This window comes from Thermobia domestica, chromosome 14 (genome assembly GCF_964235325.1).
Source record: "Thermobia domestica chromosome 14, izTheDome1.hap1.1, whole genome shotgun sequence".
Taxonomy (NCBI): Eukaryota; Metazoa; Arthropoda; class Insecta; order Zygentoma; family Lepismatidae; genus Thermobia; species Thermobia domestica.
In genome coordinates, this window is record NC_137467.1 from 8,218,118 (window position 1) to 8,242,173 (window position 24,056).

Below are 24,056 nucleotides of genomic sequence, written 5' to 3' on the forward strand. Positions count from 1 at the left end.
GTTGCCAGTGTTGTGTTATGTATGTCCTTCGTCGACTGAACAAGGGGGTCAGGATATATTATATATGCAAAGCTTATACTTGCTGTTGGTGTGCGTAGATGTGTGATGTGATTGCAGTGTCCTGTTGGAATGAGCGTTAAAGGTAAGCGTAGCAAAGGAAACAAAAGTATGCGTGTATTTTTGTGTTTCTAGACTTTTCTTTTGAGTGAAGCCAAGTGAAGCTCAGATGTTTCTCGTACATATGAGCCCAATATCCTTGGAGTTAGACACTACAAACAAACCTTGCTCCAATTTGCTCGGGTGTGTAAAACCGAGGGATGTTTGCGGGAAGCTGATAGTAAACAAAAATGTACGAAGTGACTGAACAACAAGAGTAAACTGTCGTATATATAGAAATATGTTGTTCTAAAGCATTATGTTATGAGAAGTGTAAATCCGAAACCAGAAACATGCGAACAGGGTCAGTTTGTAGTTGAAGTAATGAACATAAATGAAAGTAAGGGGCGGCCGGACCCTCTGGAAGGCAAACGTTTGATATTCATTCGTTTGTTATTGTCTCGTAAACGAATAGAAATAATGAACAGTAACGTACCATGACCATAGATAATGTTAGTCGACACAAAGGAGATGGAAAAAGCACCTTCAGTATTGCCATCTGTAGATATTCAGTGTTGCTAGACTAAAGGTTTGCAAAGAAAGCTGGAGTAAGGTATTGAGTAGACAAATGAAACCAACGGCATTTCATAACAGAGTATATTATACGTCAAATGTGTGTTCGACTTTGCAAATAATGCTCTCATTGTGTTTGTAATAAAATAGTTGTGACATAAAATCTATTCAAACTAACTAAAAGCATGTACAATTGAAACGATTGGAAATTGAAACCCTAATGATCACAAATTGTGCATGAAGGAGTAAATAGAAGACTATATGTGATTTCAGCACGTACATTGCCATACAAATCGCAATGACAGACCTCAGCAATACAACAACAGTGTGTTGTGTGTATAACAGAGTTATGACTTACAGTATCAGTAATTATGATAATCGTAATGTGACGAACAGTATAGGTCATTAATGCTGAATGGGTATTTTCTTTTCGTTTCAGACATGGCGTATCACATATCAAGACAAAACTTGTCCACGTTTTACGAGCCACTGCAGGACGCAGGTCTGCAAAAAAGAAGCACCTTGTCACGTTCCTGAGGGAGGAAACAGCAGCGAAACTAGCAGAAGCGAAGCGAACTGTGAATGAGTTTTGCTACCAATTATTTCAGAAGTGGTTGAACAATGCGTTAGTGTTAGTGCTTCGACCCGACAGTGCAGCTGAGCCTGAACCTTCTTCGTCAATAGAAGGAAGGGGAACGCCGCATACAGGCTTCGCGGCGAGCAGCGAGCTCTCGAAGCGGAGAAAGACGGAGTCATTACGATCGTCGGCATAAAGTGGTGAGTGTCTCGTATATGCGGCTCCTATGAAATACAGAGAGGAGGGTAAGTTGGAAAAGACCAAACTGCTGCATGAAATGGAAAAATCATCAACCAGGGCTGCCAAAATGAGGAGGGCTTGGAAGCAGTCACAACAGACCACTGCAAAGTGTTATACTGCGGACGAAGCTCTGGCGTTGCTCCTTGAAGGAAATCTGACACGCCATCAGTACCAGCTGCTGCGAAACGGCGCAAAGAACTTATCATGTGATATATATCCTGCATATAATCGTGTGCTTGACGCAAAAAAAGCGCGCTACCCAGAACTGATCGACGTTACCGAGTCCAAGGCGGAGTTGTCCCTGCAATCGCTGCTAGACCACACAGCTGCATGAATTGTACAAACACAGGAGCCTGTGTTAGAAAGAATTCCAGCAAAATATAGTATGTCACTTCAGCTCATCACCAAATGCGGATGCGATGGTACTACTGGACACGCTGAATACAAACAAGTTGCACAAGAGGAGGGCTTTCCAGACACTGACATTGTGTTCACGTCAATTGTACCAATTCAACTGTTCTATGAAAGGAAGGGATTACGAGTCGTAGTGTGGCGGAATCAGCGGCCATCATCCCAGAAATTCTGCCGGACCTTAAGTTTGCAGTTTAAGAGGGAAACAACTGAACTGATACGACAAGAATTTGAACGTATGCAGGGACAAATACGAGAACTGACACCTAGTCAAATTACCATCGCAGGAAAGGTATCTAAGGTCACACACAGCCTGCATTTCACAATGGTTGACGGCAAAGTCTGTAACGCGATTACTCAAACAAAATCAGCACAGAACTGCTATGTCTGTGGCGCAACGCCAAAGGAGATGAACACATTGAAACCTGACAATCTTGGCTTCGGACTGTCTCCTCTTCATACATGAATCCGTTTATGGAGTGGCTGCTTCATGTTGCATACCGCTTGGATATTCGAAGATAGCAAATTCGTAAAGAACACAAACCGATCATGAAGAAGAAGCAAGCCGACATCCAGGCTAGGGCTGATCATCGATTAACCAAGGCAAGGCGAAAGCGGTACTTCAAATGACGGAAACACTGTCCGTCGTTTCTTTCAACATCCTGATAAGGTTGCACTCATAACAGGTCTGAACCGGGATCTTATCGAGAAGTGTGCTGTGTTACTTCACGCTTTATCATGTGGGCTGGAGATAGATCCACGTAAATTTGATGCTTGGTCAAATGATATACTGGAACTGTACCTTCAACACTATTCGTGGTTCTACATGCCCGCTTCAGTGTATAAAGTTCCTATTCATGGATCCGCAATTATGAGTCATTGCATATTACCGATTGGGCAAATGTCCGAAGAGGCCCAGGAGGCCCGAAACAAGCATATCAAACAGTACAGGGAACATCATTCTCGTAAGTGCACATGAGGGGACACGTTGCGAGATGTATTTCTGCGATTCCTGGTCACAGGTGATCCCAAAATCTCGACGCTTCTCGAACCCATGGCACAGAAGCATATGAAAAAGCAACGGTCTCCAGCTGTACTCATGCTTTTGAAAGATATAGAGGCTGCGCACACACAGTCTTCTGTTGATCAGTTCGAATAACTGTGTTAAAGACTATTAACTGCCTATCTGTCACGTTGGTTATTGTTCTGAACAAAATACTTGTTTTTTTTATGTAGAATGTAACACGGACTGAGTGTGCACATTTTGCAACGAACGTGGTACATATTTCAGTTAGAAAATATCTATATGTTTACTTATATATATATATATATATATATATATATATATATATATATATATATATATATATATATATATATATATATATATATATATATATATATTGCATGCTATTATACACATTTGGTGACTACATGTCTTATTTGTTGCCACAATCCGCCATATTGCATCCGCCACATTGGATCCGCCATTTTGTATTTTTTTCATTTGGATATCAGATTCGTATTCAGCGACCCCCAAACCCTTTATTTACCCAATTTCAGCTCCATGACTTGATTTTTCTTTTTTCTGTCCGCCATATTGGGTCCGCCATTTTGAAGTTTTTAATTTGGATATCAGAATCGTACTCAGCGACCTCACAAACCTTTATATGTCAAGTTTCATGGACATGGAACCACATCTTCCTATTTTGGCCACATTTTCAGGGTTTCTGGACCACTGTGCATTGATACTACTGAAAATAGCTCTTCTATCCAAAACAGAATCATGTCGGCTAAGTCCGAACCGAATGTGAAATGCCCACTGAGTAGTAATTACAGAAACACGAATATACTCCTCCACAACAAACGCACGATGCTCACCGCTCCACGCCATTATGACTACTGAATATAGATCTTCTATCCGGAACAGAATCATGTCGGCTAAGTCCGAACCGAATGCTAAGTGCCCACTGAGTAGTAATCACAGAACCACCATTATGAATATAGGGTCTATTCCCTCACAATACACACGTTGCTCACAGCGCCACACCATTGCGACTACCGTAAATAGCTCTTCTATCCGGAACAGAATCATGTCGCCCAAGTATGAACCGAATGTCAAATGCCCACTGAGTAGTAATCACAGAAACACCATTACAAATATTCTCCTCCACAACAAACGCACCATGCTCACTGCTCCATGCCATTGTGACTACTGAAAATAACTCTTCTATCCGGAACAGAATCATGTCGTCCAAGTCCGAACCGAATGTGAAATGCCCACTGATTAGTAACCACAGAAACACGAATATACTCCTCCACAACAAACGCACGATGCTCACCACGCCACACCATTGCGAGTACTGAAAATGGCACTATACCGCTATTGATCGTTATCCTCTTCGCCTGCGTATACCCATTACAACTTACCAGTGGCGGCTAATGTTAGTGTTGCAGCGTTGCGCGACGACCAAACTATTTCAAGAAAAAAATATTATTAGCAATAGTATAGTCCAGGAAATCTAGAGCAATTTTACCCTCAACCTGGGCAAAATTGCAACCTTTAGTTTTACACCTGTATTTTATTTAGGTACCCCACTTGATGAAAATATCCAAAATCCGACAAAATCGGACCACGGGAACACCTCCAAAAACGGGTTTCAAAATGGCGGACCATGGTTTTTCGAAAAAATCGTAGACCTTTACGTTGGCGGCTCTAGTAGTCCTCTTAATTGACACAGAGACATGAATGATACCTCGTTGAAACGCTCATAGACAACAAATTCCAACGAAGTGGCTTTTGTACCCATCATGCCCAACCCCTAGAAGAAAAAGAAGAAAGTTGATTTTTTGTTTTTTCTCTTTTAAATTGATATTTCTTGGACCCTTGCAACACTGTACGTCCTCATACGCCTTCAGAAAAATTCCCACGCGTAGACCAGATATTGGTAACAATAACATTAAAAAATGAAGGACGTAAGTTTAACAGTAAGGGAGATAAAAATTCGGAACCGCGGACCAAGGAGGGTCACTCTGTATATTTTTTTACAGTGGTCTAACTTATGTTTCTTAGATCTAGCATCCTCCCTAATTGTCACAGACATGGAGCATATCGCATTGGAAAGCTTATGGAACCCTCTTGCCAACGACGTATCGTTTGTGCCCCCTGTGCCCAACCTGTACAAAAAGAAGAAGAAGAAACCTTGAAAAAATTGGGAAAATCTACACTTTTACCTTTCTTGGGCTCTGGTAACCTTAAAAATCGTTGTGTAAAAGATCCTGACGATAACCTCATCACACTTCAAGAAAAGGGAGCTGAAGGAGTGAACATTTCCAGTAAGGCTAGTGGTAGTAACATTCTCGCCGCTGCAGGTATGGTGGTTCATGTCTCTTGTCGCAAACGTTACGTTGATAAGAAAGATATTGCGATTGCCCTAAAAAGAAAAACGTCATCGCCGATTCAAAAACGAGTTACTCGCTCGTCGGATGGGTCCTTCAACAGCAACAGTGACTGCCTGTTTTGCGGAACGCCTGTCTTATTTGATGACCGTCACGTGTTGAAATCAGAAAATGTGCGAGTGAAAACACAAGCATTGCCACACAGCATTTTAAAGTGTTGCATTGAACGAAACGATAACTGGTCACAAACTGTCCGAGGTCGAATTGAATACTTCTCATCTGAACTTCATGCAGCAGATTGTGTCTATCACAGATCATGTAGTATCAACTTTCGAACAGGTAAAGCAATTCCTCAACAATACTGCAGCGATAATCAGTCAGCGTCAAAAAAGTTCCGGGCTGGCCGACCTACAAATCATGAGAGAATCCGTGCATTTCAGCGCATCTGTAGTTATTTGGAAGAGCACGATGATGAGCAACTAACTGTTGGAGAACTTGTTACAAAAATGGGCACATTTCTTGAAGGGACTGATCACATTGCATATGACAGACGGCACATGAAGCGTCAACTAATGGAGTACTTCGGTGACAAAATTATAATTTCTAGTGACAGTGGAAAAAACGACTTCATTACACTTCGAGAAACTGCCAATCACATTCTACGGGCATATCGTGATTTACCACGAGAGTATGATGAAGAAAAGGAAAAACATAGAATCATAGAAACAGCAGCTCGACTGATCAAAAGCGACATAAAATCCAAACTACAAACTGGAAGTGATACATATCCTTCACCGAGTGACTTGAACATTCAGTAATCCCTTCAGTACATTCCACCTAGCCTTAAACTATTCTGTGCTACACTTTTTGCCGGAGAGGACAATGAAACCAAAATAGCATCGATTGGCCAGTGTTTGATGCAAGCAGCCAGACCAAGAGCTATATTAGCTCCTCTGCAGTTAGGTGTTGCTGTGCAGCTGCACCACCACTATCGATCGGAACACCTGATTGACACGCTACATCACCTGGGATTTTGCTCTTCATACGCGGAAGTGCAGCGGTTTGAACGCTGTGCTGCAAGTACATTTGGTAATCGTGTGACCGAAATGTCAGCAGACCAGACTTTCCTCTTTGCAGCGGATAATGTAGACCATAATCTCCAAACGCTGAGTGGTTTAGGCACATTCCATGGTATGGGAATGTTGGCGGCCATTACTCCATCCACTACTACCAGTCTAACCATTCTTCGGAAGCCTGTCTCTGATGCTGATGTGAAGTCCCTTGCCAGTGTTCCCATTCATGCATACACTGAAGCCAGGGCTATTCTTGAAAAGGTCAACTGTGAACTGGTAACAGCACCATCACCGAACGAAAGCTTCCTGGACATTTTGTGGAAACTTCCCTGGCACTTTCCGTCACGCACTCCAAACTGGTCAGGAATGATGCAGGCCATTCACGCAGATCCATCTCTTCATCATCCAGGGAAATCCACTGTTCTCTGCTTACCGATTATTGACCTCCCTCCATCTGATATGTCATGCATCTATTCCACTTTAGTGTACCTGAATAATCTTGCGAGAAAATATAAAGTCATACCAACACCAACCATTGTTTTGGAAAGCTTCACGTATCCTGCATGACAGAGCACATAACACCAGTATTAAGGACACGGTTCTCCTGTTGGGCTCATTTCATACTCTGATGAACCTTCTAGGAGCAATTGGTTCCCTGATGGATGGTTCAGGCTTACGTGAAATCTTGCATGAGGTTTATGGAGAAAATTCGGTTGTACATATGTTAAGTGGCAAGTCCGTAGCAAGAGCCTTCCGTGCGCACATGATGGTTGACCTCGCATTAAGTGCATTGCTTGTGGAGAATGTTTTTCTGGAGACCAATAACGGAATACACAGAACTATCAACATGCTTACTCTCTCTACCAGAGTCTGATGTCGGGTAAGATTAATGTAACTGGAGCTAGTTCTTCACCTCTTCTTCAAGAAGCCCAGAAAAAAATAGAAGAACGAAAATCAGAACTTATTAACACATCAAAAACAAGTCAATTGTGGCTTGCATACCAGCGCATGTTGACTACAGCAAGGAAACTTGTGGCAGCAGACCGAACAGGAAGCTGGGAGGATCACCTTGATGCTATAGCAGAGTGCATTCCCATATTCGCTGCAGCAGGACACTTCAATTATTTGAAGTCGACATGCTTGTACCTGCAAACAATGTTAACGCTGCCATCGGTTAATCCAACAGTTCACGAAAGCTTTCAAAATGGGTTCGGAGTTATTAGAAGAAGCAACCGTTATTGGGCTAGGTTGTCTTCTGATCTAGTCATAGAGCAGGTTCTGATGAGATCGCTAAAATCCACTGGGGGTCTAACCCATGGGAGTGGAATGTCGGAGATGCAACGATCTTTGTGGGTGCTCTCAATGCCAGCATGCTCCGAGTATAATCTGGCGATGCAAACTCTTACTCACACAGCATATGTCACTAGCGAACAACATAAAGAAGCCGAAACGTCAAGAATGTCACGTGATATCAGTGACACACGTCGCATTCTTGCACGACTGCAGCCCATCTCACCATTTGACGGAGACAAATCATTGAGAAACATTGTCACTGGCGTCATAGCGGATTCCTCGGCCAACGTCCATAATTTATTTTCAGTTGGGGAAAAGCTTGCGAAGAAACTATCTGGCAAAGACCTGTTCACTGTGAAGTGGAAGCGTGCTGATAAAGTCAAAACTCTAGCATCCCCGAGTAGTGTTAAAATCAGCAACGATATCTCCATCGATTCGAATCTTTTGTTTCAAAGACTGTTAGTTGTCGCTAATGCAGGCAGCACATCTTTAGAGGAGACCTTAGCTCATGAATTATGTGCCTACCCACCAGCTTTATTTGAGTCACCCAGCATGATGCGTAAGGCAGACAAAGCCCCACTGGCTCATGTGATACTAGAGTTCAGCAAGCAGCAGACCGCACAGTTTGAGGAAACGGAGCCAGACAATATTCTGTATGTCTTAGACGGAGGATCTTTGTTACATAGACTACAATGGTGTAAAGGCAGTTCGTACGACAACATCGCTGCATAATTTGCTGAGTATATAGTTCGTAAATATGGCACATCAACCATCGTGTTTGATGGGTATGGATCACCATCAACGAAAGATGTCACACACCGCCATCGAGCTGGATCCTGTGCTGGTCCAACAGTGCATTTTATGCCATCGATGGAATTCGTGGGCAAAAAGGACAGCTTCTTGTCCAACAAAAGTAATAAGGAGCAAATGATCGACCTCATAACAGTCCACCTAGAGAAAGTAGGTTGCACAGTGCTTCACGCTGACGGAGATGCTGATGTTCTGATAGCCACAACAGCAGCCACAGCTTCCAAAACCTATCACACTTTTGTGATTGGAGAAGACACAGACGTACTACTTTTACTCCTATATTACTCACAACCGACTCCATTCCGCCTCGTCTACCGCAGTGACATAAATACAAGAAAAAATGTTAAGCCCGATTATGACATACACCTAATTCGTGAAAGTCTCAGTCCCAGCTTGTGTGAACATCTCCTCTTTTTGCATGCCTTTACTGGTTGCGACAGCACATCACGAGTGTATAGGCTTGGAAAGCAGAAGGCATTTATAAAAATGCAGAAAGACTCTAGACTTCGAGAAATAGCTTCTGTATTTTGTTTTCCTGGCCAGCCAGCAAGCGCAATAATCGAAGCCGGGCATAAAGCAATGGTTCTATTGTTTGGGGGTGATGATCACATCGAACTCACTCGTCTTAGACATCGCATGTTCAGTGCAAAAATCACAACAGCCAAATGTTTCGTAGCTCCAGAAAGACTGCCACCAACTGCGTCTTCCACCAAATTCCACTCTCTTCGCACCTACCACCAGGTCCAGGTGTGGAAGTCGAAACCTGCAAACGCTACAGAATGGGGCTGGCAAGAAAGGAATGGTGAGCTCCACCCAATCTTATGTGATCTACCACCAGCTCCAGCGAATTTGCTCACCATTGTTCATTGCAACTGTGTTACCGGGTGTGCAACAACGCATTGTACTTGCAGAAAGCATGGCCTTCCATGTGCTATTTCTTGTGGTGTGTGCCAAGAAACTGAATGTTTTAACTGTTTAAATGAATATGGTGAGGACAGTGTTAGCGTAGGCGATGACGATGTAGATGTGTAATTTTCCTCCCAAAGTCTTTCGTTATTCCCATTCTTTTGCTTAAAAATATTTTTGTTTTATGTATAGTACTTATATTAAAGCGACCCCCTGATTTAAAGAAGGAAACAAAATTTTTTCAAGCGTACAACGATTATCAGGGTTGCCAGAGCCCAAGAAAGGTAAAAGTGTAGATTTTCCCAATTTTTCAAGGTTTCTTCTTCTTCTTTTTCTACAGGTTGGGAACAGGGAGCACAAACAATACGTCATTGGCAAGAGGGTTCCATAAGCTTTCCAATGCGGTATGCTCCATGTCTGTGACAATTAGGGAGGATGCTAGATCTAAGAAACATAAGTTAAACCACTGTAAAAATTATACAGAGTGACCCTCCTTGGTCCGTGGTTCCGAATTTTTATCTCCCTTACTGTTAAACCTACGTCCTTCATTTTTTAATGTTATTGTTACCAATATCTGGTCTACGCGTGGGAATTTTTCTGAAGGCGTATGAGGAAGTACAGTGTTGCAAGGGTCCAAGAAATATAAATTTAGAAAAGAAAAACAGAAAAATCAACTTTCTTCTTCTTCTTTTTCTAGGGGTTGGGCATGATGGGTACAAAAGTCACTTCGTAGGAATTTGTTGTCTATGAGCGTTTCAACGAGGTATCATTCATGTCTCAGTGTCAATTAAGAGGACTACTAGAGCCGCCAACGTAAAGGTCTACGATTTTTTCGAAAAACCATGGTCCGCCATTTTGAAACCCGTTTTTGGAGGTGTTCCCGTGGTCCGATTTTGTCGGATTTTGGATATTTTCATCAGGTGGGGTACCTAAGCAAAATACAGGTGTAAAACTAAAGGTTGCAATTTTGCCCAGGTCAAACCGTATTTTGACTCGACTAGTAGTAAAGAACAGAAAAAAATACTTTCTAATACTCTCATATAGGCTATACTTTAAATAACATATTTTTTACTTCTGTAACTGTCCGTTTTAAAAAGCGAAAAATAATCCGTCATAGAGTCTCTAATTTATATTGTGTTGCAGCGAGCATACAACGACCAGATTCCTTCAGCGCGGGAATTGGAGCAAATGTTAAGTCTCCTTTCCCCTATCTCAGAAGTTAAAGGGTCTGGTCGTTGCAGTGCTTCTGCAACACAGCACGGTTTCCAGTAAATGAGAAGATTTTTCGCGCTAAATGAGCTTTCTGAATTTTATTTCACTAGCAATTAACAAATGAAATTTGTTTTTATGCATTCATATTTTTAAATTACGGTACTTATACTGAAGCAAACCAATATAATGACAATTAAAAAAAGTGATAGCAGAATTACAAAATAAGAAAGAAAATACATAGTAGAGCAGAAATCAAATGAAAGTAGATTCGCATTTACAAGTTAATTCTTAGCTTATATAGATAATGAAGATTTCTTCTACAGTAATTTGTGAACCAAATATTAATAAGTAAATATGCAGAATCCTCCCCCCCCCCCTCTGTGGATAGTATTTTAGTATATACATATTTCTTTTATAAAATAAGTATATTTTATACTCTTGATAATTTCCACATAAAACTGTATGATGGGGAACGCCACATTGTATTTGGGACTAGTTAGCAATGCTCAGGGGCGTAGCCACGAGGGGGGTTCACCGGGTCCGGACCTCCCCAAAATTTCGAAACTCGACAAGCATTTGTAGACTTTCTTAACGAACTATACTTGTTTAACAGAGAAATGATTGATGTAAGCTAAATATTTTATTTTACGCCTCATCATGTACTCTTTCTTTTCTCATAGAAATAATCGTTCTATAATTTTTTTCTAAAAATATAGGTGACAGTAATTAGGAATTACTTTTCTTTTCGGGTACAGTATAAGACAGGTTCGTTATTATGTAGACGTATTGGATCTTCCTCAAATACTTTGGACCCCTCCCAGCTAACATGTTGTTCCTATATCTGGCGAGTTTCAAGGTTGCTTTCCAGAACGTATGACATTGATAAACATTGTTTCCCCTCATGTGGAAGTATATTGTGCTAATCGTGCATTGCGTAACAATCAAGACGGATGATTTGGAATATAGTTTTTTTACGCACATGTGTGTGTGTGTGTTTTGCGTGTGAGTGTTGATGTATGAATAGGCTTGCCAACTCTGTAAAATAAAAATAAAAAAAACCGGCACTTCCTCAAAATTCTCTATGATATAGGTCTCAGCGTGAAATATCTCTGTTCGGACCTATCCATGGAAAGGAAATGTACTATCGTAAACAAAAGTGCATTAACACATATATTCTGTATGTCCTTAGAACATTCACTAATAAGCTTAATAGATACATTGTACTATAAATGAGAAACTGAAATTGATCAATCGACATTGATCAATTTATTGTATGTACCAGTAACTACCATTTCTTTAAAATTATCGAAACAGATGAACAAAAGTATAATAATCTTTACGTGACAATTTTGGATTTGGAAAATGAAATTCACTCTTTAAACATATAGTCTCTACTTCAACTATAGGAAATTGCTTTAAGAAGTCCTTTTCCACTCTTAATAAATGTATAAAATTCCTTGAAAGTAAATTTCAAATTTTCCCTGATACAGTCCCTGTCATATCTCTAAAATTTTCTAAACAGGTGAACAAAATATATTAATCGTTGATAGATGGTGAAAGGTAACAGTTTTGAGTTTACAGAATGACAGCTACTTTACAATATCTATACTTCGAACTAGATACAAATTTAAAAAAAAAAACGGTTATAAAGGGGCTGGTGAGAAGTTTGTACCCGTCACCGGCTTTAATCAAAATAACAGCAATTTTTCCGGCCAGGCCAATGAAAAGCCAGCCAGTTTACTTCCCTATGTATGAAAAAATGACATTCGCAATTCATATACTAGTATCTCTTTTGTATCAGCTGTTTTGGTTATTAGTTATTAGATTTAATTTTATTGTGTGTGCTTTAATTCTGTACAAAATCTACAAATTCTGAATGAATTGCATACCATGACTTCTGTAAATAACTTACAAAAAATGCCCAGCTTTCAACTGAGGAAAAACTTAGAATTAAGGCTTAGACAAAACAAGCAAAGTGCAATTCAGGAGAGTGTTCGAAAAAAAATCCAGTTTAAATTTACAGGATATCTTATGGCAGTAATGTTGTATGCACTAGATACATTTCCACAATTTATTTTAAATTTTCCTAGATAAATTGTGAATAAAGCGTGTTCAATGTACATTTTTTATAACATTAATCTCTGCTACGAACTCTCTTCAGTCTACACTGAAGAAGAATTCGGATCACTGTCAGAAACTGAGTTTGCTAGAATGAATTGTTCACAAAAATCTAGAAAAAATATTTAGTGAATCTACAAAGCTTCTGAAATTAATATTAACTGTACCTATGGCGTCAGTAAAAGAAGGAAAGTTATTTTTTTTCACATCAAAAAGAATTGACACTTTGAAGAAATTGAATGTCCCAAGAAAGGTTATCACCATTGGTTATGCTTTCCATCGAAAAAGACCTGACAATAGGAATACTAGAGTTCAACCAGCATGTATTAGGCAGATTTGTTCCAATCAAAGAGAGAAGAATGAACTTACTAATTAAATAAGGTGATTAATCGGATTAAATGTTCTGCATTTTTTATTTTTTAAAAACAGAATTTTATTTAATTTAACATGTCACATAGCATTTGCATCTAAAGTTATGCTGATTAGTCAATGAGTGCAGTTTATATCTTCTGTCTCCGATCGTTCGTACTGCAACATTCGAAACCACAACCCACCGGCCGCCACTGCAACTTACACATCGCCCTCTCCAAATACAAGAGGTCTTTTTGCCAGACCCTGTATATACAAATTATCGCTGTAAAAATATCATATAGACATACATAAATACTGTAAACTAAACTTATTACCACTAAATCTAGGGAGGATAGCTGATGCTTATTACCAGTATAAAATACCATACTTGTTATCATTGTAAAATATCTTACATATTACAACTGGGAAATATCTTGCATATTACCATTCTAAATATCATACATATTAGCCTTCTCCTAGCTGAGATCTTCAACCCTAGACGCTCAGCTCTGCTGAGCCTACGGGCTAATAATTCTCACATCACTAATCTTAAGGGATTTCGAGATTATGTCCATCATATTTTAACTCTATCATAACTCTATTCTTTTTACTTCGCGCCGGTTTTCTTCACTTGTCGGGGAAGTATAAAAAAACGGTGAAACAAGTCTTTAATTATTTGAAATTAAAAGCGTAAACACCAAATTCCATATCTCTAACCTTAACGAATTTCGAGATACGGCCAGTGTTTCTTAAAAAAAAAAAAAAAAAAAAAAAAACTCCGGGGTGAACTCTGAGAGCTCCTGGGGCCAGAGTTCCACAAAAACATGTCTGGAAGAAATACTGGATACTGCCATCTTATTTTAGTAATTGCAACCACCTCTTTTTTCTACCCGCTTTTTCATTCCTTTTACGAAAAATATATTTTAAAAAGCTGAAACACGACTTTAATTATTTTATATGATAAATCTAAATACCAAATTTCATGCCTCTAACTTTAAGCGATTCCAAGATATGACCATCTTATTATGAAAATTGTAATTCCCACCTCTGTTTCCTTCTCATCTTATTTTCTCTTTTATAGGTTAAATACCGAAAAACGCTGTAGGACATGTCTAATTATTTTAAATGAGAGGTCTATATAAAAAATTTCATGTATCTAACCCTAAGAGATTCCGAGTTATGAGAATTTTAAGATAATCATTTCCACCTCATTTTCCATCTATTTTCCCGTCGATTTTTTTTAAAAATCCTTTCTTAGTGTAATCTTACATTACAATTCCTATGCTGTGTCCAAATTTCAAGTTAAGAGACTGACTTATTAAAAAAGAAAAAAAATACAAAATTTACCATTTTTTCTTTTTCTTGTTTTTCATAAGTGAAAGGAGATAATGAAATGCTACTTACCACAATCATAGATAGTGCTATTCTTCTACAGTGAACCTGGAGAATTTTCTGTGTTGCTATTTACAGAAATTACAGTATTGCCAGAACAACATTTCAATTAAAATCTAAGTTAAGGCAGCGACTAGAGAAAGGAGTTCAAGTATATTGTCTTGGAATCCTGTGAACTACTTCTTAAATAATAGTTATATTTAGTTCACAATAAACAAAATAGTTTTAACATACAGTTATTAACATTAAGTATAATGTTATTAAAAAAAAAAAGTAGTTCACAGGATACCAAAACAACATGATACATAATGAAATACAGTTGAGTTCGTTCCTCCAGTCGCTACCTTAACTTTTTGGGGAAATATTATTCTGGTAACACTGTAATTTCTATGGATGACAACACTGAAAATTCTTCAGGTTCAGATTTCCTGTTGCAGAATAATATTATTCTATGATTGTGGTAAGTTCCATTTCATTATTTCCTTTCACTTATAAAAAACAAGCAAAAGAAAAATGGTAAATTTTGTACAGGCTCTTAAGCGATTTGACCTGTTATAAATCACTTAGTGAGTCAGGACTTTTCTTTTATACAGAGAGATTATTACCACTGTAAATGAACATTATAAAATTAGTTCTCTTGTACATTGACTAAATTAATCCCTAGATCTACTTACCTGTCTGGTATGGTCTTACAATGCTGAATTAATGTGGGACAGGATCCTTGCAATCGCTGTAAGCCAAACCATTTGTCCTGATACCAATAGTTCATACACTAAAATAAATAAAACCATGGCTGTAATCAATTGAAACTATTAAAGCAAAATACACGATAAGAAAGTTTATATCTAACAAGGTACAGTACATTCACGAAGTGTCGTGTAAAATTGATTCAAATGCAAAGTTCTCCACAGCCCAATGTGTATTGTACTAATTTTAGCTGCCCATACCGGTAATTTGCATAATTATAGGCGTTCATATATCCGGAATTCAATCATACACTACTATAACCTCGGACATAAAATCGCCTTTAGTTTATTTAGATGTAACTTGACATGAATGTGGGCATATACAAAACAAATTGTACCAAGTGCCGCTTCTCTGACACATGATACCCACCCCGGGCGCCATATTGGATTCAACTTCCGGTTTTTCATATGGGAATAGGTGCAAGTTATAGATCAAATTCATGTACAATTTTCTCGAAAATTCACTGGTATAGTGAATTTTACCCTAGTTTGTACCGTTTGGAAGGTATTGCAAGTTAAATCCCTCCAGGCACTTTGCGAATAGACATTGCAGAGTAATATCAGTTACACTTATGTTTTTGTTGTTGACAAATCAAAACAATTTCTAACTGGAAAATTACTGTAGGTATAAACAAACTCTTTTACAACATTGGTGGCATACTCTTATTACATTTCTGTGAGTGATTGTTATTACTTCCATGTTATACTATAACAAGAAAGTATTGTATTACGGTGAAAATGCCTAATTTGTAATTCCAGATACGACTAGATTTGGGTGAAGACCTATCATTTCCGTATTGACGTCTGTGTGTCTGTATGTATATACGTTCAGAGAATATTTCGTCAACGATAAATCACGTGAAAGATTACATATACACACGGGGCCCTGCACAACTTTCTATTTGGTTCAATATTCGTGAAGTGCCTGACATTCAACATGCAATGCCTTGCAAACGGTACAAGCTACTGTAAAACTCACTACACCAATGAATCTCCGAGAAAACTGTACATGGATTTGACGTATCACTTGCACCTATTTTCATTTGAAAAACCGAAAGTTGCATCCACTATGACGGATCCAAGACGGCGGCCGGAGTGGATAACATGTGTCAGAGAAGCAGTACTTGATCCAGTTTGTTTTGCATATGCCTACATTCATGTCCGGTTACATCTAAATAAACTAAAGGCAATTTTATGTTCGAGGTTATAGTAGTGTATGATTGGATTCCGGATATATGAACGCCCATAATTATGCAAATTACTGGTATGGGAAGCTAAAATTAGTACAATACACATTGGACCGTGGAGAACTTTACATTTGAATGAATTTTACACAAATTCCGAGGAGACACTTCGCAAACGTACCTTGTAAGTCACTTAATATGTACTATGTCTCATTAAAGAGCTTGTTCATGGCTATATACAGTGGCGAATCCAGGGGGGGGGCTCAGAAGAGGAAACTTTCTTATTTTATATATATAAATAAAACCAATCCCAGAGTTTGGACCTCGTAAAAGTAGCAATATTCCAACTCACCGCCCAACCAGAAGTTCGCCCTGAATCCGCCCCTGGCTATATATTTAGCGTATGTGGCTTCCGTGTGGGAGACCATGGTTTGATTTTCGATGGGAGGTCATGTCGTTGGGATCCCACGTTAAGGTGTACTTTCACTTTCATATAGCCTCGGTTCAGGTCCGACCCAAGGCAATTTGTCGCCCCCTCTTTCTCAAGTAGGAACAGATCTTAGAACCTACCCAATCATGAATAACGAAGGGGAGTGAAAACGCACTCGCACTCAGAAAAGGCCTAAACACAACAAATACAATCTCATTGCGTCTGTTATATTTTCTTTAAATAATAATCTATTGTAATAGTGAAAGATAAATCAAACGTACCTGCATTGTAATCTTTTTTTAAAGAGATCTCGCAAATCCTGATTCACGCTTTCTGTCAACTTAAACATAAACTAACAGGTTTGAGGCGACAGAATGACGAGGTCACTAGGCGGTGTATGAATGGTTACGTATAGGGATGCGCACGAGACGAGTAGAGACAGGATTTTCCTAACAAAATTCGAGTCGAGACACGGCTCATCCAATAGAGAAATATACATTTTTCAAGTCGAGACATCACTTTTACAGCACATTTTCGAGACGAGACAACCACAAATCTTGTCTCGTGCGCATCCCTAGTTACGTATGTATCCAAAAGATTATTTACCTGTGAAATCAGTCTAAAGCACTGTAGAGGTATATTTAATTAGGGGAGCGGGGTTATTTCAAAAAGTGATAATGATGGTATTTTGCTGCTCGTAATAAATATTTCACAACAAACATATTTTGGGTTATTTATTCAACGAAGCTACTATAAGCCGCACATTTTCTCACAACAAATACAGTTGGGCTTCGATAACTAGAAATCCAAGACAATTAGATTTTTGTCACATTCTCTTGAATTGTTCATAATAACCAAGGATCTTATAAAACAGAGAATCTGCCCTTACAACAAAATCTTGAAGCCATACGTCACAGTTTTGCCACCCCTAGTCTGCCCACTCCGCCCAATAGGATTGCAATGTTTTGAGCCAACAATCATGGCGGAAACGAAAGTAGCCAATCAGACGATGGCAGAAACGAGAGTAGCCAATCAGACGTACCGATGCTCGGTTGTTTTTTGGCTTCATCGATTTAATAGGATGAAGCACCGCCCGCTGGAGTCACTCTTCTCTCGCTCGCTCTCTATACTGCCTGTCGAATCATCGAAAATAACATGGAGATCACCGTACGAATATTTTTTCCTAATTCCGCCGCATGGGTGCAGCACTAAGCGAGGCTTGTGTGCACAAATTTCATAGAGGAAAATACATTGTGCGGTTCAGTGTTTTCGCAAATTAAAATGTATTACTGATGTATGTCTTTTTCTAAGGCACAAAGAGATATTTTAGAATACGTTGGGGTATCGTTTTATGAAATACCATCGAGTATTCAACTATAGAAAAATAGTTAAGTAAAATATCAAGACATGGTGATACGAATGGTAGTAACTGAATTCCTCCAGACAGATCTGTTGTTTGTTGTCAACATTCTGTAAAAGAAGATTTTAAAAAATGTATAAAGTTTGGAAGCTGAAAGAAGACTCTGTGCGCAATGTGTTCTCTGAATGTTAGTAATAGATGACTAGAAGAGCCAGGGGTGGACTGGCCATAATCAAGTACCGGCCCGATGGCCGCTGCGCCCTCCTCTCAGAAGTGCCTTTGCGCCCTTCTCGGGAGGGGCTAAGACCCGTCTTAGCCTCGGGAAGGCGCGCAGTTTTCTCTTTGAACACATTAAAAAAAGAACAAAAAAAAAAGCTACATAATTATTTTATAAATTCGCTAGCCTTTGGCCAGCTAGGGCTCCGCCCCAGACCCCGGTATTTGCTCGGCCTGCGGCCTCGCTCTTTCTGTTTTTGGCTTTGGGAATCATTATAATGATCTTAGGGACTCTGAACTTTATAGATTTGACTCTAATATCGATCATTTTGGATGATTTTTATATATCAACCCTACCACCCCCACTGCTTCGCCCCCAGATCCAATCTTTACTCGGCCTACGGCCTTGTCCTTTGGCCGAGTTTGAGTGTTTATATATCTTTCTTTGGGCTTCTCCAGGAAATTCAGATATTTTTGAAAAAAATCCCAGAAACGACTTAAGGTGTACTTGGAACAAAACCCAAGCGTCCCTCTTGAGGTTATTGGGATAACTCGATGGAGAAGTAAAAGCAACGCTGCTGTAAAAATATTTGGAGACTTTCATTACTAGGCACCCGACTCAAAGGATGCCAGACCAAGAAAATCAAAACCAGTATATGTGGAACTCGTAGCAGCTTTAAGTGTGATTGGCAACTCGCAAGAATTCAATTCCAAAGTCAGAAATGATGCAATGTCTCTCATTCAAAAGTTATGCTCCTTTGAGACTATCATTGTGGCTATGATGTTTTTATTGATTTTTCAGCATACCACACCTTTATCAGACTAGTTGCAAACAGAAAACTTAGACATGTCCAAGCATGGCGCCTGATATCCTCAACTCAAAATAAGTTCAAAAGAAGCTAGGGACCAGTTTGACAAAGTCTGCAAAGCTGCAGAACACTTTACAACAGAAATGTCAAATAGTATTGAAGGACTTATTACAGATGTTCCTAGTCTAGAACAAGTTATTATAGAAACAGAATTGCCTGAGCTAAGATGTAGAAAAAGAAAGAAAATGGCAGGGGAATCAGCTTCTGATGAAGTAATTGAAGACAGTAAATACGGATTTGAAGTAACCGTTTTCAACTGTGTTCTAGACGAAATTTCTAACAGTATGCAGGAACGATTTGCTGAAAATCAAAGCTTATACTTAGATTTAATGTTTTGATCCTAAGAAGTTCAAGAGTTTAAGTCTGGCTTCATTGTCACTGAAAAGAATCACTGAATTAATTCCTGATTGTGAAGAGAGAAAACTTAAAGAAGAACTTCTTTTGTTTTCATCAATGTGGGAAGAGTTTTCAAAATCCCCTTATGAGAACCAAGAAAAGAATCAAGAAGCTGTTGAGGTTCGTACGATTGAAGATTTGATTGAAGAGGACAAGTTTTCTGAAGATTTCATGGAGGATGAGGAGGAATATTTGGGGCCGACTGACGATATTGTGAATTTAAGATCTATAAAATGTAATGGAGTGAAGTGCAATTCTTGCTTTAAGTGTGCCTTCGATGTGATTCTGCAGTACAATATGTACTCAAGACTCTACACAGAATTTGGGGCCGCGGTGGCTCAGTGGTAGTCAGTGGTTTCACCTCTGGTGTTTGGGGTCCCGGGTTCAAACCCTGATCCCGCCAAGTGAACTTTGTGGTGGACAAACACCGTGTGCGTGGGTTTTCTCGGGGTTCTCCCGTTTCCTCCCACTTTCTTCATTCCACCATTTCATTCATCTCTCATCATCACCGTCTCCTTTAGCCTAACCGGCATAACCGTGGGACGTAAAACTCAAAAATTTCATTTCATTTCATTTCTACACAGAATTATTCAAAGTTTATAAGTATATTCATACATTACCGGCAACACAAGTGTCCTGTAAGCGAGCATTTTCAAAGCTCAGATACATAAAAACAAGACTCCGTTCAAGACTTACAGATCAACATCTGGAATCATTGTTCTTGATGAACTCAGAAAGAGACATTCTGACCAAAATAGACAATTTTATTTGCAAGCAAGGAGATGCGAAGGCTCCTTCAAGCATAAAGCAGTGACTTTACTTTCATTTTCCAGTTTTGTTTTTGAATTTCTTTTTTCACTAGGTAGGTATATAATTCTAAATTTACTTTTGTTAATTTGTAGTAAATGTTTCATGTATACTTTTTATCAACGGTTTTAAAAATAGATGATAAATAAGTTAATGTTATGATGAACATAGCTTTAAAAGGACGGAAGTATGAAAAATAGCATAAGCCCCAAACTTAACTCAAATCTTCAGTTATAATCAGACTGTTAACAAATGTAGCCGAAGAATTTAAACAACTGGTGTGATTTTTGTAGTCTCAGTTAAAGTGTGCAGATTTATATAGGCCTAATATATTTAGTACTCAAAGTCTCTGTTTGTTTATGAAGATATTGAAATGAAATCTTTGAGTTTTACGTCCCACGGTTATGCCGGTTAGGCTAAAGGAGACGGTGATAATGAGAGATGAATGAAATGGTGGAATGAAGAAAGTGGGAGGAAACGGGAGTACCCCGAGAAAACCCACGAGCACGGTGTTTGTCCACCACAAAGTTCACTTGGCGGGGGCTGGGATCGAACCCGGGACCCCAAGCACCAGAGGTGAACGCTCTACCACTGAGCCACCGCGCCCCCCTTATGAAGATATTGAATTTGTATAATTCTATCGTGGTTAACTGCAACAGCTACTTAATCTTTTGTTGTTTTTTGTGTACTAATTTTCCAAGGAAAGCCCCCGGCACTTTCTTTTATTAGGAGGGGGTATTCCATACAAGCGAAAGCCTCGGATGGACGGCGCCCTCCGAGAGTATGTGACCGCGCCCTTTTTACATAGCCAGTACATCTCTGAGAAGAGCCACCTAGAAAGGTGGACTTCCATACTCTAAACTGTCACATTCACCTCATTAAAGGACTATAAGACTTCATTAAGGCTGCTATACCGGATTTCAAGAAATCGGTAGATTTACTGAGAAGTCTGAGGCATTACATTGTGTTTGCCAGTTCTGCGGAATGCACTTTGTTGAACTGTCACAGTCAAGAAGAGCACAAATTGCTATTATCAGAAATAATAGTGAAAAAAATGAGAAACCACTATTTATATGTGCAGAAAGCATAAACAAGGCGTTTTGATTTTCTTAAAAATTCAAACCCATTACCAGAAAGACAGTTGAAACTCTAAAAACGAGTATTGGACAATTTCCACTATGTTTTGTATTATTATAATTGATAATAACATTGAGATTTGGAGTGAGTGGAGCGCGTCGTTCGCGAGAAAATACTGTGGAGATGAGTTTAACGTCCCGTTCAGCAGCGAAGCTATATGAGACGTTGACCTACTGATTTACGTGGAATCCGAACCACATGAGCTCCGCTGTGAATCGAACCAGAGTCTCCTACGGCAAAGGCGGCCAGAAAATACATTCAGGATCGCTGTCAGATTTAATGTTTTGCCACCCATAGGCAATATATATATATATATATATATATATATTTGCGCCTCTCATGCCGACGTACAAAATTTTAACTCAATATAATTTAACACAATATATATATATATATATATATATATATATATATATATATATATATATATATATATATATATATATATATAACGTCCCACGATTATGCCCGATAAGCTAAGGGAGATGGATGATTAAGGCAAGTGAAATGTTGATGGAAGAATTGGTGGAATGAAATGTGGAAGGAAACGAAAGTACCCTGAGAAAACCAACGAACACGAAGTTGTGCATCACAAACTTGCTTGGCCGGGAATAGAACCAGGAACCCCACGCATAAGAGGTAAGCGCTCTACCACTGAGCCACCCTGCCCCTATATATAATTTTTTGTACAAATTTTAACGAATTTTAGTTTCGAATCTGCTGTAAAGAAAGATTCAAACTGTTACAAATGTACGTCTTTTAAAACAAAGTTAGAGAGAATGATTAGTCTGTGCAAGAGTAAAAGAAATTATTTTGAAGTTTCGTGCGTAAAATGTTAATATTGAAATACTAAAAAGTCATAGAATAATTGTATTTGATTGTTGATTGTATTTTATTTATGTTTCTTCTGCAATGCGAAGTGATTATTTTGGTTAGAATAATTAAATCCTTCAATAAAACTTTTGAATATTATACTTTTTGTTCACACTAAAATCTTAATTTCAGTATCATCTTAATGAACACTAAATCATAAAGATTAATGAAGTGAAAGTAAAGGGTATTATGAAACAGTACAATATGGAAATTATTGCCATTGTCCAACTTATTTTAGATTTGTATGAACTTTTGCTCTTAAAATAAATTTAAACTGCCTTCGTTCTTGCTTTGTACCGAGCGAAGGTGTCCATCTCCCCAACGTGATTAACGTAATCATGCTGAAAGTCATGGAGGGTGTTTACTGTCTTTAACCATGTTTATTATTCTTCATCTTTTGCATTTTTTCGTTTTGCATATTAAAGTTTGGTCCAACGGGCGATCATAAGATCGTTCTGCCCTTAGGCCCGTGTCTGGTTGTTCTAATGTTAAATCCAGCCTTGCACAGGATATATACATATACCGTAAGGCACAAAATTTATTGAGTTGGCATAGAAAAATGTTCCGTACTATGTATGAGAACTATCTATGGGGAGATGGATAATAAATCCTGATTTCATTTTATAGTGTGTAGATTCAATGATAAGATTCAATGGCAGTCTTGTGTTTCTGAGATGATGAGACATCCCTCTTTTTTTCTATAATTTTAAAATAATAATAATAATAATAATAATAATAATAATAATAATAATAATAATAATAATAATAATAATAATAATAATAATAATAATAATAATAATAATAGTGGTGGTGGTGCTCAGTCAACACCAGCAATGTGAGTCTTATCAACTGAGTTGATCATAATTTAATTGCTTGGAGTGTGTTTGGTCTATTTTGGATTTACCTCTTTGAGAAACTAACGATGATACTTTATGTATTTTCAATTACATATTATTTATTTTTTATATGTGAGATTAATACTTAGTAAATCACAAACGACATGGCGTTACTGACTGATACAACTAACGATGATTACATGTGTATTGCGCTCTTTTTTGTGTTAACCTTTCTCTTACTTTGTGATAATAGATATGTAGAATTTGTTCTTTTATTAATTAAAAGTAAAATTTTTATTTAAAATATATATACAACCTTGCCGTATGTAAGTAAATGATTGAAAAATTGTACTAGTTCTTTCAAAAATTGGGGAAAAAATATGCCGAATTGCTGTAGAGCTACATTGAAATTGACGAGAAGCCTCGGCTGTCCCTGCCACCTAGCGGCCAATTTTTTGTTTTTGTCGTACGCTATAAATCGTTGTTTCGACAGGCAGTATAAGGAGCGAGCGAGAGGAGTGACTCCAGCGGGCGGTGGGATGAAGATATATATGGGCAGATTCTCTATTTATAACATCCTTGATAATAACACCCAATACTAAAATAACCTCTGTCTAAGTCGAATGTTTAAAAATTACAACCTCGATAAGTCGAATTTTAAGGGTTTCATAATCATATTTTTTAAAAAATCGATAGCTCGAACTTTCGTATATGCGAACATCCACAAGTCGAAATTTACCTCTATAAATCG

The 24,056-nt window shown here is 38.5% G+C and overlaps 1 protein-coding gene across 2 annotated transcripts in view; it reads right to left on the reverse strand.

The window, feature by feature from the left end:
* The window catches only part of LOC145669501 (polyunsaturated fatty acid 5-lipoxygenase-like), a 103,206-nt gene that overhangs the window by 57,753 nt on the left and 21,397 nt on the right, over window positions 1-24,056 (reverse strand). For both annotated transcript variants that reach the window (XM_081737681.1, XM_081737680.1), the window contains exon 5: window positions 15,126-15,223. In XM_081737681.1, coding sequence (XP_081593807.1) covers window positions 15,126-15,223 — 98 coding nt within the window. The remainder of the gene's footprint in view (window positions 1-15,125; window positions 15,224-24,056) is intronic.